The 18,856-nt window shown below is 50.7% G+C and overlaps 1 protein-coding gene across 2 annotated transcripts in view; it reads right to left on the bottom strand.

The window, feature by feature from the left end:
- PLPP4 (phospholipid phosphatase 4) overlaps positions 1-18,856 on the bottom strand; it is a 1,071,056-nt gene that overhangs the window by 46,536 nt on the left and 1,005,664 nt on the right. For both annotated transcript variants that reach the window (XM_069611950.1, XM_069611951.1), the window contains exon 6: positions 1,917-2,087. In XM_069611950.1, the coding sequence (XP_069468051.1) occupies positions 1,917-2,087 (171 nt within the window). The remainder of the gene's footprint in view (positions 1-1,916; positions 2,088-18,856) is intronic.

Below are 18,856 nucleotides of genomic sequence, written 5' to 3'. Positions count from 1 at the left end.
AACATGTATTGGACGCAGCCAACACAAGAGTGTTCTACCAGTGGCAATACTGGCATTATTGCACATCCAGCCCATGTGCGTAGTTACAGTGGGCATACGTGATTTATTGGTCAAAGCCAATATGAGTGTGTTTTTTTGGTGGTTATAATTATAATTGTTCTTTTATTCTTTTTAACTTTATACTGACAATTTTTGGAAGACCCATCCTGAGTGTGTTCTTACAATGGCAATAGTGGCATTTGTGTGCGCAGCCAACACGAGAGCCAACATGATGAGCATCCTTAGAGTGGCAATACTAGCCTTAATGTTAACAGCCATCACTGATATGTTCCTAGGGTGGTAAAACTAGAAATATTGGGGAAAGCCAACTGGAGTGTTTTCTAACAGGTACACTACTGGCACAATTAAGCAAAACCACAAAGGTGTTCTTACAGTGTCAATACTGACATCATTGGGCAAATCCATCATTAGTGTGTTTTCACAGTAGCGATAATATGTAGTGGCGCAGTCAACCTAGATATGTCTTCTTATAGTGGCAATGCTGGCATTAATACTAGGCAAAGCCAACACGAGGGACCTCTTACAGTGCAAATGCTGGCATTTATTGTGGACTTGTGCATCCTGAATATGTGTAGGGAAAGCTAATCATTGACTGTAAAATGCTCCTGTGTTCTGTTGGTGACCTGGCATCCACTGCATTGTTCCTATGTTTTACCCTACATAGCCAATTGCAAGTTGTGTGTCTTTTTACATATTTTTTCCCCCTGGAAAATAGCCCATTTTCACCTATAATTTCTAAAATCTCAGGGAAACGGTCTGTCACGTGTGCAGATACATGGCACATATTTGTGCCCACGCAGTGGAAACAATCCCCTGCTGTTCTGGTTCATTGGTTTCGCCCGCTCTAGACAGCATCTGTTCTGCAAGATTTCGGAGTGCTCTCTGCAGACATCCGGCGTGACTCATGCTTTCTCCAATTGCTGCCCCCCTCTCCCGCCATCCCCGCCCCCACCTAGGCATGGGAAAGGTTAACCACACAGAGACATCCTGGCAGAGTGACAGCTATTGCGTTGTGCTCACAGCAAACAGCTACTTTGTACCTATGTCTTAGTATCATGTTTAATTTGGACCAAGAAGAAAGTGAACCTTCCTGCAAGCCGGGTGCCTGCCTCTAACGCCCCCATCCCCCCCACTCCCCGCCGTCCTCCTCCAGAACATCTATAAAGGCACCTCTGGCCTTACAGAATGACCTTTGTCATCATTCAGAGAGGACACGCCCCACGCACGTGCAGCCGCGCTTAGAGGCCCTGACAGGAAACGCCCTCGAGCAGCTCGAACGAACTACATGGCCACATCAGCGCCAGCCGTGTCCCATACATGGGGAAAGTGGCAGAGGAAAACACAGTGCACGCGGCATGGTGTCCGGATGTATTCGTCCCAGTTGCTGAGTACACAGATAATGCATCAAAGGCCCCCCGTCCCTGGTCCCCCTACTCACCCCAGTTCCTCTATCATCCTTGCACCCTACTTGTAATCCCATATGTAGAGCATTCCAGCGATTCCCAGCTAGGCTTGTGCTTTATAAATCCCACACACACGTAATACATTCTGACATCACTGGCTCCTTCTGTGTGTACCCTATAATTCCTGTTTTACCAGCCCCCGGTCTTTGCTAAGCACAGTGTGCAGGCACGGAGGCACCCCCCTGGTTTCTGGATTATCGGCCTCCATGAGTTCTGGTCATGACTCATGGATTTTGGGATCACCAGTTGCCTCCATTTGTATCTACTGCAAATGCTCTGTGACCTCTGACATCGCCTGACCCCACCTCTTTGCTGGTAATGGGCGTGAGCATGCATTCGTGGGTTCATTGGCTCGCGGGCACTGGGTGTGCCCAATTTACAGTGCCCCCTCACCTTGCCAGTGATGCTTGTAGTCGCACATCCGCGAGAGAGCCACCATCATGGCACAGTACATGGGCAGGATGGCCGCGCAGAGCCGCCAGCTCTTGCCCAGGCCGGCCTCCGTGAAGCAGTGCAGCTTTCCTGCCAGGTAGAAAGAGGTGAATCCCAGGCCCGAGAATGCAACTGGAAATAGAAATAGAGAAAATACTTCATTAGAGCAAGAAATAACAGACCATAAATCCGCCCAACCGATAACATACAGGAACAGCGCACACTAGTGGCAAGAAAAAGGATCTAGCCTCACAATGCAAAGTGAAACTCCCCCAAAGGGATAAGGGACTCCCAGAGACCTATAGAAGGGGGTTAAAGGCCAAATGCTTGCGAATGCTCCTTTACCCATATCACTAATATGAAAGTTACCTCACAGATAAACTTCATAGAAGAATCTGTCTCAGACCTACCAGAGCCTGCAATGCTAATTGCTTGGCCATATCTAGATACAGACTTACCACAATTGGTGGTAATAGCTTCCCAGTGAAGGCTGCTAAATTTTTTAATCTACTGCCACTAGACCTAAGAATAGACCAACCTTACCTACTCTTCCGAAAAAATGCCATCAAACACCTCATCTCTACCGACCCCTAGTCTCCTACCCGTTAGGCTTATTCCGTACCTTGATCATTTGAGTCTCACTGGCCTTATTTTCTCACTTAATCTATGTGTCTCTCTGTAACTTGTATATTTGTACATTGCATATTTTTGCAATCACATAAGCCTTTATTGTATATCTTGTATATTCTATAAACATGTAAACTATGTAAGCCTTTATTGTATTGTTAGACGATCCTCTACACACCAGTTCGCTACACATCAGAACACTGCTCACATATCTCCACCATCCCCTCCCACGGTTCCAGGCTCAGGTGATTCGGTTAACCCAAAGAACCGGAAACCCCGTACCAGCTTTGGTGTACGGGCTCGATTGCAGCCCTTTCTGCATTGGCAATTGCCTTGGGGAGCGTATAGCAGAAGGGGCGGTGTTACGTCACCACGTCGGTCACGTGATCCAGAGTCACGTGTTCTTGTTGGACGTCACATGATCCAGAGACGTCACATGACTCCCAGACACACAGTATAAAGGTCTGAGAGACAGAACACTCATTGCTTCTCAGCTGGCTTCAGACCCTGTTTGGCGTTACCACTTGCTCCTTGCTATCTTGATCACGGAACTCTACCTCGGACTCCCTCGGATACCCCTTTTGTACCTTTGCTTGGAACTGTTGACCTGTTGCCGGATTTTGGACTTCACCTCGACTTGCCTTTGGATCATCCCTGGTTACCTTGCTGAACTTCTACGCCCTTTCCCTTCTTGGGATTCAAGTCAAGCCCTCTCTCCTACAGGTGGCTAACCCTTCATCCACGCTAACCTGCGGTTCTACCATTCCAGGGACCGCCGCATCAACTGAGTCTCGAACCTCTCTACTAGGTTACCTGGGTTACCCTTACACCAGATAGGTAAGACATTTTAGATCCTTTTTGTTTATCTGACTGTGTTGTGATTGCCTGGTACTTAACCCCATTCCTTCTCGACAGCAGCATCGGTGTTCCAGAGGCTCCGTGGATCTGGGAAGACATCTCCCACCTGTGGCCTCAAAGGTCGCACAGCGGGTCTCTATTAAGTTCCCCTGTGCGTCACTTGGGGACAGAGGACTCATCGGTCTACACGACACTCAAGTCAGAACATGTATATACTGTATATCTTGTAACCATGTAAGCCTTGCATCTTCCTACTGCTGCGTCCTGTTACTTACAGGTCTGGTGCGCATAAAAAGTGAATAAACAAACAAACAAACAAACAAACAAAACAAACAAAGTCTTTATTCAGGAGATAGTTCAGCAGGTTAGTGAGACAGCTGCAGAGCCCTGTATGCAACCTGCGAACTAGAGGTTTGCATTCGGCCAGAGAAGTCTCATCCTTTTATCTTTGTGGGGTGGATAACATGAGTATCCCTGATTAGTGCAATCACAACGCTATTAGGAATGACACAATGTCAATCATGTCTGCAGTGCACCCTCTGCGGTGGGATCCCCAAACGTGTTTGTGTGAACAATAAACATGTATGCATGCGTTAACTCAAAGTAAAACCAAAACAGAATATCAACTCTACTCTTGTGTGCTCAGTGCATTGTGAAGCAGTCAGATATGCACACAAATAAAGCGCGCAAAAGCGCACGCAACTCCGTGCCCATGCAGCGCTACACCTGAGGAACTTGGTATACAGTGATAATAACGAATTAGGAATACAGAACCACTTTTGAAATGACTCTAAAATAACGAAAAATAATATATGGGGGTGGGCTAATGGAATAACACGGGAAATGAGGGGCTTGAGGGGGACCCGCAAATGTTATGGTAATGAAAAATGTTGTCGTTATTCCTGTTTTCGTTGTAATCACTTGGAGACAGCAGGGACTTTTTGTGGAGGGGCATGTGAGAGAGATATTTACAGGGCAGTTTCTAGCCAACTTGGTGCCAGGGCATAACACAAGAATGCGCACCCCTGACTGGCACACACCACTCCCAAACTACACCTCTGTGTCGCACGTCAAAACCCCTCCTCAATATCAATAAATCATTGATATATAAATGAAGCTAATTTCATTACATTATAATTCAAGTACTTCACAGATGAAATCTAATGTTAAAACACAGTTAACCTGCCCAAGTAAATGTTTCTTCTGTCACCTACTCTTAGGGAAGGCCTTGCCTGAATGCAGTTTCAAACTGTCCATGCTAGCACACTACGGTGTGACGAGCCTGCCTGGGTCTGAGGGCCCACTGACCACTGGCCCTGTTTTGCAGGTGTTCTGTTCGTACTACCTCACTTGCATTTCGCAAGAGGCAATATTATACTTACCATATTAATTATTTTCTGAGAGAGGCTATCATTACAAGATGGACAGTCTGGTACACTCCTATTGCACTATTTTAAAATACCTCTATGAGAGTGGGATAGGGGAAAATAGCACCAATGAGTGCTCCTGTCTGCTTTGCATTACATCACAGAGCATTTCAGAAATATAAAGGTTGTACATGTAAATCTCTAACTACACAACAGACACATGGATTGGTGCTCACATCACTGTCCACAACACTCACCCTAACATTCAAAGGTTTGCAACCATGAACCATACATACACATTTGGACAGCTTACGGTTTTGGATCTGAGTATAAAATGGCTGCAGCATCAGCCACTCAAATGGAGTACAATTGCTCTTTTACTTCTTGTTTCTGGAGAATTTTAGATGACGAGGGGCTGGGTCTCAGTGTGAGCATGCACAGTCCCCAATGCAGAAACATCTCTAGGGAATTATATCTATAGACAGGAAAGGATACCCCACAAGAGACACCCAATAAAGAGGGAAACATGTATAGAAAGGATTGTACTTCTTACAAACATTAGCCTGACTAGTCATCAGCTGATGAAGCATTTTAAACCAAACTGGCCTCTAATGCATGGTAAAGGGTCCACAGTTCCTTTGCCACTACCTCCTCGCCATTACAAAGGCCTCAGGGGTTATTTCTGCAAAAGCAGCAGGCCCATGCTTTATGTAACAGAGCTGGCATTAGCATCTCTTAATAGTGATAGCCTGCAGCTAGTGGTGTGGCAGTGTAGAAAGGGTGTTTTGCCTAGTGGATGTACAATTTGAGGCAACTTCTGTGATTGCTTAATGCGTTTCAGTGCGGGGACAGTATGGCAGGCTCGTCAGAGCCACATACACAGAATGTTCCAGTGTGCTATTGTATGGACAATGCACACATCAGATGAAAAATATCATATGTGCTGTTGTTTAGAAGAGCACCACATAGACGCCATTAACAAACAGGGTGGTTGCTTGGGCAGCACACAAATCATTGCTGCACACATATCATGGCATTGATTTGTCATGGACTACTGTCTGCACAGTGACATGCAATGAACTCTGCTTTCCTAATCAAGATGCCAAGTCACACTGAGGTGTCATCTGGTGTGCGCTAAACAGTGATTGGCTTGTTAAGAAAATGAAAAGACCTTTGATGCTGAACAGATGCATTTAGTCCATGTCCCAAAGCAGCCACTAGAATACTTAAGCTAGAAAATGAGAGTTAACCTTCCCAGGAATGTGCCATATGTAACTAATAATAAATATGCCACAAAAAAAGACCGTTAGTGTATCAGCTAAAAAGACATGAAAATAAAGAAAATAGTCCAAATGCCTTTTATGTTTGGCACGTTAATTCTCTCGGAAGAATGAGAACGTTTGGTCACCTAACTGAATAAAAATGCCCCATGTTTGGCTCTTATCACTGTGGTGTAAAAACAATGACTTGTTAAATGAGCCATCCCTTATAAATTGCCCTCACTTGAAAGGCTGTCAGCACAATGAGTGAGGGGCACAGGGTGTGTATGTTCAGAGCATCTCAGAGGCTGGTTCGCAATATGCATTCCTTTGTTTTAAAAAAAGCAAGCTTAACTTTTTCTCCTACGAGATCAGAGGCAGCAGTTAGGGTAGGCTATTTCCTGCGCCCCACTGCCCCCAATCTATTTCGCTCTGCTCCCCGTACGGTCACCCACTTTGCGCGACACAAATTATGGGTCTGCGTATTTACAAAGTATGTAGACTGGAGTGGGATGGCATATGATACAGAAAGTTAAACACCTTGACAGAGGTATTTAAATACTGCAGAGATATTAATAGAATAAAGCCCAGGACCTGGAAGAGAGGTATGAGCGAGAAATGTCATACCACAGAGATATAAAGACAGGAAGGAGCGGGTATATGAGGCAGGCATTTAACTACCTGATAGGCATAAACTCAATATAGGAGCGAAAAGGGGGGCCTCAGAGATAGGAAAACAGGAGAGAGTGGACCAACAACCACAGGAACGTCCATGGGAATGTGAGGACAGCCGTGAACCAGCACAGCCATGACACTTGCACAGCACTACACCAGCAGAACAAGGACCATGGACAGCCATGCTCCAGCACAGTCATGACACTTGCACAGCAGTGCATCAGCAGAATCAGGACCATGGACAGCCGTGCTCCAGCACAGACATGACACTTGCACAGCACTGCATCAGCAGAATCAGGACCACGGACAGCCGTGCTCCAGCACAGACATGACACTTGCACAGCACTGCTAAGCAGAATCAGGACCATAGACATCCGTGAACCAGCACAGACATGACACTTGCACAGCACTGCATCAGCAGAATCAGGACCATGGACAGCCGTGCTCCAACACAGACATGACACTTGCACAGCACTGCATCAGCACAATCAGGACCATGGACAGCTGTGCTCCAGACATGACACTTGCACAGCACTGCATCAGCACAATCAGGACCATGGACAGCTGTGCACCAGCACAGACATGACACTTGCACAGCACTGCATCAGCACAATCAGGACCATGGAGAGCCGTGCTCCAGCACAGACATGACACTTGTACAGCACTGCATCAGCAGAATAAGGACCATGGACAGCCACACACCAGCACAGACATGACACTTGCACAGCAGTGCATCAGCAGAATCAGGACCATGGACAACCACGCACCAGCACAGACATGACACTTGCACAGCACTGCATCTGAACAATCAGGACCATGGACAGCCGTGCACCAGCACAGACATGACACTTGCACAGCACTGGATCAGCAGAATCAGGCCCATGTACAGGCGTGCACCAGCACAGACATGACACTTGACCAGCACTGCATAAGCAGAATCAGGACCATAGACAGCCGTGAATCAGCACAGACATGACACTTGCACAGCACTGCATCAGCAGAATCAGGACCATGGACAGCTGTGCACCAGCACAGACATGACACTTGCACAGCACTGCATCAGCACAATCAGGACCATGGACAGCCACGCACCAGCACAGACATGACACTTGCACAGCACTGCATCTGAACTATCAGGACCATGGACAGCCATGCACCAGCACAGACATGACACTTGCACAGCACTGCATCAGCAGAATCAGGACCATGGACAGCCACACACCAGCACAGACATGACACTTGCACAGCAGTGCATCAGCAGAATCAGGACCATGGACAACCACGCACCAGCACAGACATGACACTTGCACAGCACTGCATCAGCACAATCAGGACCATGGACAGCCACGCACCAGCACAGACATGACACTTGCACAGTACTGCTTCTGAACAATCAGGACCATGGACAGCCGTGCCCCAGCACAGACATGACACTTGCACAGCACTGGATCAGCAGAATCAGGCCCATGTACAGGCGTGCACCAGCACAGGCATGACACTTGACCAGCACTGCATAAGCAGAATCAGGACCATAGACAGCCGTGAATCAGCACAGACATGACACTTGCACAGCACTGCATCAGCAGAATCAGGACCATGGACAGCTGTGCACCAGCACAGACATGACACTTGCACAGCACTGCATCAGCACAATCCGGACCATGGACAGCCACGCACCAGCACAGACATGACACTTGCACAGCACTGCATCTGAACTATCAGGACCATGGACAGCCGTGCACCAGCACAGACATGACACTTGCACAGCACTGCATCAGCAGAATCAGGACCATGTACAGGCGTGCACCAGCACAGACATGACACTTGACCAGCACTGCATAAGCAGAATCAGGACCATAGACAGCCGTGAATCAGCACAGACATGACACTTGCACAGCACTGCATCAGCAGAATCAGGACCATGGACAGCCATGCACCAGCACAGACATGACACTTGCACAGCACTGCATCAGCAGAATCAGGACCATGGACAGCTCCGCACCAGCACAGACATAACACTTGCACAGCACTGCATCAGAACAATCAGGACCATGGACAGCCGTGCACCAGCACAGATATGACACTTGCACAGCACTGCATCAGCAGAATCAGGACCATAGACAGCCGTGAATCAGCACAGACATGACACTTGCACAGCACTGCATCAGCAGAATCAGGACCATGGACAGCCGTGCTCCAGCACATACATGACACTTGCACAGCACTGCATCGGCACAATCAGGACCATGGACAGCTGTGCACCAGCACAGACATGACACTTGCACAGCACTGCATCGGCACAATCAGGGCCATGGACAGCCGTGCTCAAGCACACACTTGATACTTGCACAGCACTGCATCAGCAGAATCAGGACCATGGACAGCCGTGCTCCAGCACAGACATGACACTTGCACAGCAGTGTATCAGCAGAATCAGGACCATGGACAGCCGTGAACCAGCACAGACATGACACTTGCACAGCACTGCATCAGCACAATCAGGACCATGGACAGCCGTGCTCCAGCACAGACATGACACTTGCACATCACTGCATCAGCACAATCAGGACCATGGACAGCCGTGAACTGGCACACACATGACACTTACACAGCACTGCATCAGCACAATCAGGACCATGGACAGCCGTGCTCCAGCACAGACATGACACTTACACAGCACTGCATCAGCAGAATCAGGACCATGGACAGCCGTGAACCAGCACAGACATGACACTTGCACAGCAGTGCATCAGCAGAATCAGGACCATGCACAGCCGTGCTCCAGCACAGACATGACACTTGCACAGCACTGCATCAGCAGAATCAGGACCACGGACAGCCGTGCTCCAGCACAGACATGACACTTGCACAGCACTGCATCAGCAGAATCAGGACCACGGACAGCCGTGCTCCAGCACAGACATGACACTTGCACAGCACTGCTAAGCAGAATCAGGACCATAGACATCCGTGAACCAGCACAGACATGACACTTGCACAGCACTGCATCAGCAGAATCAGGACCATGGACAGCCGTGCTCCAACACAGACATGACACTTGCACAGCACTGCATCAGCACAATCAGGACCATGGACAGCTGTGCTCCAGACATGACACTTGCACAGCACTGCATCAGCACAATCAGGACCATGGACAGCTGTGCACCAGCACAGACATGACACTTGCACAGCACTGCATCAGCACAATCAGGACCATGGAGAGCCGTGCTCCAGCACAGACATGACACTTGTACAGCACTGCATCAGCAGAATAAGGACCATGGACAGCCACACACCAGCACAGACATGACACTTGCACAGCAGTGCATCAGCAGAATCAGGACCATGGACAACCACGCACCAGCACAGACATGACACTTGCACAGCACTGCATCTGAACAATCAGGACCATGGACAGCCGTGCACCAGCACAGACATGACACTTGCACAGCACTGGATCAGCAGAATCAGGCCCATGTACAGGCGTGCACCAGCACAGACATGACACTTGACCAGCACTGCATAAGCAGAATCAGGACCATAGACAGCCGTGAATCAGCACAGACATGACACTTGCACAGCACTGCATCAGCAGAATCAGGACCATGGACAGCTGTGCACCAGCACAGACATGACACTTGCACAGCACTGCATCAGCACAATCAGGACCATGGACAGCCACGCACCAGCACAGACATGACACTTGCACAGCACTGCATCTGAACTATCAGGACCATGGACAGCCATGCACCAGCACAGACATGACACTTGCACAGCACTGCATCAGCAGAATCAGGACCATGGACAGCCACACACCAGCACAGACATGACACTTGCACAGCAGTGCATCAGCAGAATCAGGACCATGGACAACCACGCACCAGCACAGACATGACACTTGCACAGCACTGCATCAGCACAATCAGGACCATGGACAGCCACGCACCAGCACAGACATGACACTTGCACAGTACTGCTTCTGAACAATCAGGACCATGGACAGCCGTGCCCCAGCACAGACATGACACTTGCACAGCACTGGATCAGCAGAATCAGGCCCATGTACAGGCGTGCACCAGCACAGGCATGACACTTGACCAGCACTGCATAAGCAGAATCAGGACCATAGACAGCCGTGAATCAGCACAGACATGACACTTGCACAGCACTGCATCAGCAGAATCAGGACCATGGACAGCTGTGCACCAGCACAGACATGACACTTGCACAGCACTGCATCAGCACAATCCGGACCATGGACAGCCACGCACCAGCACAGACATGACACTTGCACAGCACTGCATCTGAACTATCAGGACCATGGACAGCCGTGCACCAGCACAGACATGACACTTGCACAGCACTGCATCAGCAGAATCAGGACCATGTACAGGCGTGCACCAGCACAGACATGACACTTGACTAGCACTGCATAAGCAGAATCAGGACCATAGACAGCCGTGAATCAGCACAGACATGACACTTGCACAGCACTGCATCAGCAGAATCAGGACCATGGACAGCCATGCACCAGCACAGACATGACACTTGCACAGCACTGCATCAGCAGAATCAGGACCATGGACAGCTCCGCACCAGCACAGACATAACACTTGCACAGCACTGCATCAGAACAATCAGGACCATGGACAGCCGTGCACCAGCACAGATATGACACTTGCACAGCACTGCATCAGCAGAATCAGGACCATAGACAGCCGTGAATCAGCACAGACATGACACTTGCACAGCACTGCATCAGCAGAATCAGGACCATGGACAGCCGTGCTCCAGCACATACATGACACTTGCATAGCACTGCATCAGCACAATCAGGACCATGGACAGCCGTGAACCAGCACAGACATGACACTTGCACAGCACTGCATCAGCACAATCAGGACCATGGACAGCCGTGCACCAGCACAGACATGACACTTGCACAGCACTGCATCAGCACAATCAGGACCATGGACAGCCGTGCACCAGCACAGACATGACACTTGCACAGCACTGCATCAGCACAATCAGGACCATGGACAGCCGTGAACCAGCACAGACATGACACTTGCACAGCACTGCATCAGCACAATCAGGACCATGGACAGCCGTGCACCAGCACAGACATGACACTTGCACAGCACTGCATCAGCACAATCAGGACCATGGACAGCCATGCTCCAGCACAGACATGACACTTGCACAGCACTGCATCAGCAGAATCAGGACCATGGACAGCCACACACCAGCACAGACATGACACTTGCACAGCAGTGCATCAGCAGAATCAGGACCATGGACAGCCGTGCTCCAGCACAGACATGACACATGCACAGCACTGCATCAGCACAATCAGGACCATGGGCAGCCGTGAACCAGCACACACATGACACTTGCACAGCACTGCATCGGCAGAATCAGGACCATAGACAGCCGTGCACCAGCACAGACATGACACTTGCATAGCACTGCATCGGCACAATCAGTACCATGGACAGCCGTGCTCCAGCACAGACATGACACTTGCACAGCACTGCATCGGCACAATCAGTACCATGGACAGCCGTGCTCCAGCACAGACATGACACTTGCACAGCACTGCATCGGCACAATCAGGACCATGGACAGCCGTGCTCCAGCACAGATATGACACTTGCACAGCACTGCATCGGCACAATCAGGACCATGGACAGCTGTGCACCAGCACAGACATGACACTTGCACAGCACTGCATCGGCACAATCAGGGCCATGGACAGCCGTGCTCAAGCACACACTTGATACTTGCACAGCACTGCATCAGCAGAATCAGGACCATTGTCAGCCGTGCTCCAGCACAGACATGACACTTGCACAGCAGTGTATCAGCAGAATCAGGACCATGGACAGCCACGCACCAGCACAGACTTGACACTTGCACAGCTGTGTATCAGCAGAATCAGGACCATGTACGGCCGTGCACTAGCATAGACATGACACTTGCACAGCACTGCATCAGCAGAATCAGGACCATGTACAGCCGTGCACTAACACAGACATGACACTTGCACAGCACTGCATCAGCAGAATCAGGACCATGGACAGCCGTGAACCAGCAAAGACATGACACTTGCACAGCAGTGCATCAGCAGAATCAGGACTATGGACAGCCGTGCTCTGGCACAGACATGACAATTGCACAGCATTGCATCAGCACAATCAGGACCATGGACAGCCGTGAACTGGCACAGACATGACACTTACACAGCACTGCATCAGCACAATCAGGACCATGGACAGCCGTGATCCAGCACAGACATGACAATTGCACAGCACTGCATCAGCAGAATAAGGACCATGGACAGCCGTGAACCAGCACAGACATGACACTTGCACAGCAGTGTATCAGCAGAATCAGGACCATGTACAGCCATGCACTAGCACAGACATGACACTTGCACAGCACTGCATCAGCAGAATCATGACCATGTACAGCCGTGCACCAGCACAGACATGACACTTGCACAACACTGCATCAGCAGAATCAGGACCATGGACAGCCGTGAACCAGCACAGACATGACACTTGCACAGCACTGCATCAGCACAATCAGGACCATGGACAGCCGTGCTCCAGCACAGACATGACACTTGCACATCACTGCATCAGCACAATCAGGACCATGGACAGCCGTGAACTGGCACACACATGACACTTACACAGCACTTCATCAGCACAATCAGGACCATGGACAGCCGTGCTCCAGCACAGACATGACACTTACACAGCACTGCATCAGCAGAATCAGGACCATGGACAGCCGTGAACCAGCACAGACATGACACTTGCACAGCAGTGCATCAGCAGAATCAGGACCATGCACAGCCGTGCTCCAGCACAGACATGACACTTGCACAGCACTGCATCAGCAGAATCAGGACCACGGACAGCCGTGCTCCAGCACAGACATGACACTTGCACAGCACTGCATCAGCAGAATCAGGCCCACGGACAGCCGTGCTCCAGCACAGACATGACACTTGCACAGCACTGCTAAGCAGAATCAGGACCATAGACATCCGTGAACCAGCACAGACATGACACTTGCACAGCACTGCATCAGCAGAATCAGGACCATGGACAGCCGTGCTCCAGCACAGACATGACACTTGCACAGCACTGCATCAGCACAATCAGGACCATGGACAGCTGTGCTCCAGACATGACACTTGCACAGCACTGCATCAGCACAATCAGGACCATGGACAGCTGTGCACCAGCACAGACATGACACTTGCACAGCACTGCATCAGCACAATCAGGACCATGGAGAGCCGTGCTCCAGCACAGACATGACACTTGTACAGCACTGCATCAGCAGAATAAGGACCATGGACAGCCACACACCAGCACAGACATGACACTTGCACAGCAGTGCATCAGCAGAATCAGGACCATGGACAACCACGCACCAGCACAGACATGACACTTGCACAGCACTGCATCTGAACAATCAGGACCATGGACAGCCGTGCACCAGCACAGACATGACACTTGCACAGCACTGGATCAGCAGAATCAGGCCCATGTACAGGCGTGCACCAGCACAGACATGACACTTGACCAGCACTGCATAAGCAGAATCAGGACCATAGACAGCCGTGAATCAGCACAGACATGACACTTGCACAGCACTGCATCAGCAGAATCAGGACCATGGACAGCTGTGCACCAGCACAGACATGACACTTGCACAGCACTGCATCAGCACAATCAGGACCATGGACAGCCACGCACCAGCACAGACATGACACTTGCACAGCACTGCATCTGAACTATCAGGACCATGGACAGCCATGCACCAGCACAGACATGACACTTGCACAGCACTGCATCAGCAGAATCAGGACCATGGACAGCCACACACCAGCACAGACATGACACTTGCACAGCAGTGCATCAGCAGAATCAGGACCATGGACAACCACGCACCAGCACAGACATGACACTTGCACAGCACTGCATCAGCACAATCAGGAACATGGACAGCCACGCACCAGCACAGACATGACACTTGCACAGCACTGCATCGGCACAATCAGGACCATGGACAGCCGTGCTCCAGCACAGATATGACACTTGCACAGCACTGCATCGGCACAATCAGGACCATGGACAGCTGTGCACCAGCACAGACATGACACTTGCACAGCACTGCATCGGCACAATCAGGGCCATGGACAGCCGTGCTCAAGCACACACTTGATACTTGCACAGCACTGCATCAGCAGAATCAGGACCATTGTCAGCCGTGCTCCAGCACAGACATGACACTTGCACAGCAGTGTATCAGCAGAATCAGGACCATGGACAGCCACGCACCAGCACAGACTTGACACTTGCACAGCTGTGTATCAGCAGAATCAGGACCATGTACGGCCGTGCACTAGCATAGACATGACACTTGCACAGCACTGCATCAGCAGAATCAGGACCATGTACAGCCGTGCACTAACACAGACATGACACTTGCACAGCACTGCATCAGCAGAATCAGGACCATGGACTGCCGTGAACCAGCAAAGACATGACACTTGCACAGCAGTGCATCAGCAGAATCAGGACTATGGACAGCCGTGCTCTGGCACAGACATGACAATTGCACAGCATTGCATCAGCACAATCAGGACCATGGACAGCCGTGAACTGGCACAGACATGACACTTACACAGCACTGCATCAGCACAATCAGGACCATGGACAGCCGTGATCCAGCACAGACATGACAATTGCACAGCACTGCATCAGCAGAATAAGGACCATGGACAGCCGTGAACCAGCACAGACATGACACTTGCACAGCAGTGTATCAGCAGAATCAGGACCATGTACAGCCATGCACTAGCACAGACATGACACTTGCACAGCACTGCATCAGCAGAATCATGACCATGTACAGCCGTGCACCAGCACAGACATGACACTTGCACAACACTGCATCAGCAGAATCAGGACCATGGACAGCCGTGAACCAGCACAGACATGACACTTGCACAGCACTGCATCAGCACAATCAGGACCATGGACAGCCGTGCTCCAGCACAGACATGACACTTGCACATCACTGCATCAGCACAATCAGGACCATGGACAGCCGTGAACTGGCACACACATGACACTTACACAGCACTGCATCAGCACAATCAGGACCATGGACAGCCGTGCTCCAGCACAGACATGACACTTACACAGCACTGCATCAGCAGAATCAGGACCATGGACAGCCGTGAACCAGCACAGACATGACACTTGCACAGCAGTGCATCAGCAGAATCAGGACCATGCACAGCCGTGCTCCAGCACAGACATGACACTTGCACAGCACTGCATCAGCAGAATCAGGACCACGGACAGCCGTGCTCCAGCACAGACATGACACTTGCACAGCACTGCATCAGCAGAATCAGGACCACGGACAGCCGTGCTCCAGCACAGACATGACACTTGCACAGCACTGCTAAGCAGAATCAGGACCATAGACATCCGTGAACCAGCACAGACATGACACTTGCACAGCACTGCATCAGCAGAATCAGGACCATGGACAGCCGTGCTCCAGCACAGACATGACACTTGCACAGCACTGCATCAGCACAATCAGGACCATGGACAGCTGTGCTCCAGACATGACACTTGCACAGCACTGCATCAGCACAATCAGGACCATGGACAGCTGTGCACCAGCACAGACATGACACTTGCACAGCACTGCATCAGCACAATCAGGACCATGGAGAGCCGTGCTCCAGCACAGACATGACACTTGTACAGCACTGCATCAGCAGAATAAGGACCATGGACAGCCACACACCAGCACAGACATGACACTTGCACAGCAGTGCATCAGCAGAATCAGGCCCATGTACAGGCGTGCACCAGCACAGACATGACACTTGACCAGCACTGCATAAGCAGAATCAGGACCATAGACAGCCGTGAATCAGCACAGACATGACACTTGCACAGCACTGCATCAGCAGAATCAGGACCATGGACAGCTGTGCACCAGCACAGACATGACACTTGCACAGCACTGCATCAGCACAATCAGGACCATGGACAGCCACGCACCAGCACAGACATGACACTTGCACAGCACTGCATCTGAACTATCAGGACCATGGACAGCCATGCACCAGCACAGACATGACACTTGCACAGCACTGCATCAGCAGAATCAGGACCATGGACAGCCACACACCAGCACAGACATGACACTTGCACAGCAGTGCATCAGCAGAATCAGGACCATGGACAACCACGCACCAGCACAGACATGACACTTGCACAGCACTGCATCAGCACAATCAGGACCATGGACAGCCACGCACCAGCACAGACATGACACTTGCACAGTACTGCTTCTGAACAATCAGGACCATGGACAGCCGTGCCCCAGCACAGACATGACACTTGCACAGCACTGGATCAGCAGAATCAGGCCCATGTACAGGAGTGCACCAGCACAGGCATGACACTTGACCAGCACTGCATAAGCAGAATCAGGACCATAGACAGCCGTGAATCAGCACAGACATGACACTTGCACAGCACTGCATCAGCAGAATCAGGACCATGGACAGCTGTGCACCAGCACAGACATGACACTTGCACAGCACTGCATCAGCACAATCCGGACCATGGACAGCCACGCACCAGCACAGACATGACACTTGCACAGCACTGCATCTGAACTATCAGGACCATGGACAGCCGTGCACCAGCACAGACATGACACTTGCACAGCACTGCATCAGCAGAATCAGGACCATGTACAGGCGTGCACCAGCACAGACATGACACTTGACCAGCACTGCATAAGCAGAATCAGGCCCATAGACAGCCGTGAATCAGCACAGACATGACACTTGCACAGCACTGCATCAGCAGAATCAGGACCATGGACAGCCATGCACCAGCACAGACATGACACTTGCACAGCACTGCATCAGCAGAATCAGGACCATGGACAGCTCCGCACCAGCACAGACATAACACTTGCACAGCACTGCATCAGAACAATCAGGACCATGGACAGCCGTGCACCAGCACAGATATGACACTTGCACAGCACTGCATCAGCAGAATCAGGACCATAGACAGCCGTGAATCAGCACAGACATGACACTTGCACAGCACTGCATCAGCAGAATCAGGACCATGGACAGCCGTGCTCCAGCACATACATGACACTTGCATAGCACTGCATCAGCACAATCAGGACCATGGACAGCCGTGAACCAGCACAGACATGACACTTGCACAGCACTGCATCAGCACAATCAGGACCATGGACAGCCGTGCACCAGCACAGACATGACACTTGCACAGCACTGCATCAGCACAATCAGGACCATGGACAGCCGTGCACCAGCACAGACATGACACTTGCACAGCACTGCATCAGCACAATCAGGACCATGGACAGCCGTGAACCAGCACAGACATGACACTTGCACAGCACTGCATCAGCACAATCAGGACCATGGACAGCCGTGCACCAGCACAGACATGACACTTGCACAGCACTGCATCAGCACAATCAGGACCATGGACAGCCATGCTCCAGCACAGACATGACACTTGCACAGCACTGCATCAGCAGAATCAGGACCATGGACAGCCACACACCAGCACAGACATGACACTTGCACAGCAGTGCATCAGCAGAATCAGGACCATGGACAGCCGTGCTCCAGCACAGACATGACACATGCACAGCACTGCATCAGCACAATCAGGACCATGGGCAGCCGTGAACCAGCACACACATGACTCTTGCACAGCAGTGCATCAGCAGAATCAGGACCATGGAAAGCCGTGCTCCAGCACAGACATGAAACTTGCACAGCACTGCATCAGCAGAATCAGGACCATGGACAGCCGTGCTCCAGCACATACATGACACTTGCACAGCACTGCATCAGCACAATCAGGACCATGGACAGTCGTGAACCAGCACTGACATGACACTTGCACAGCACTGCATCAGCACAATCAGGACCATGGACAGCCGTGAACCAGCACAGACATGACACTTGCACAGCACTGCATCAGCACAATCAGGACCATGGACA

The sequence above is a fragment of the Ambystoma mexicanum genome, chromosome 8 (genome assembly GCF_040938575.1).
Source record: "Ambystoma mexicanum isolate Mex_15411 chromosome 8, UKY_AmexF1_1, whole genome shotgun sequence".
Taxonomy (NCBI): domain Eukaryota; kingdom Metazoa; phylum Chordata; class Amphibia; order Caudata; family Ambystomatidae; genus Ambystoma; species Ambystoma mexicanum.
This window is presented reverse-complemented; position numbering and strand designations above follow the sequence as displayed.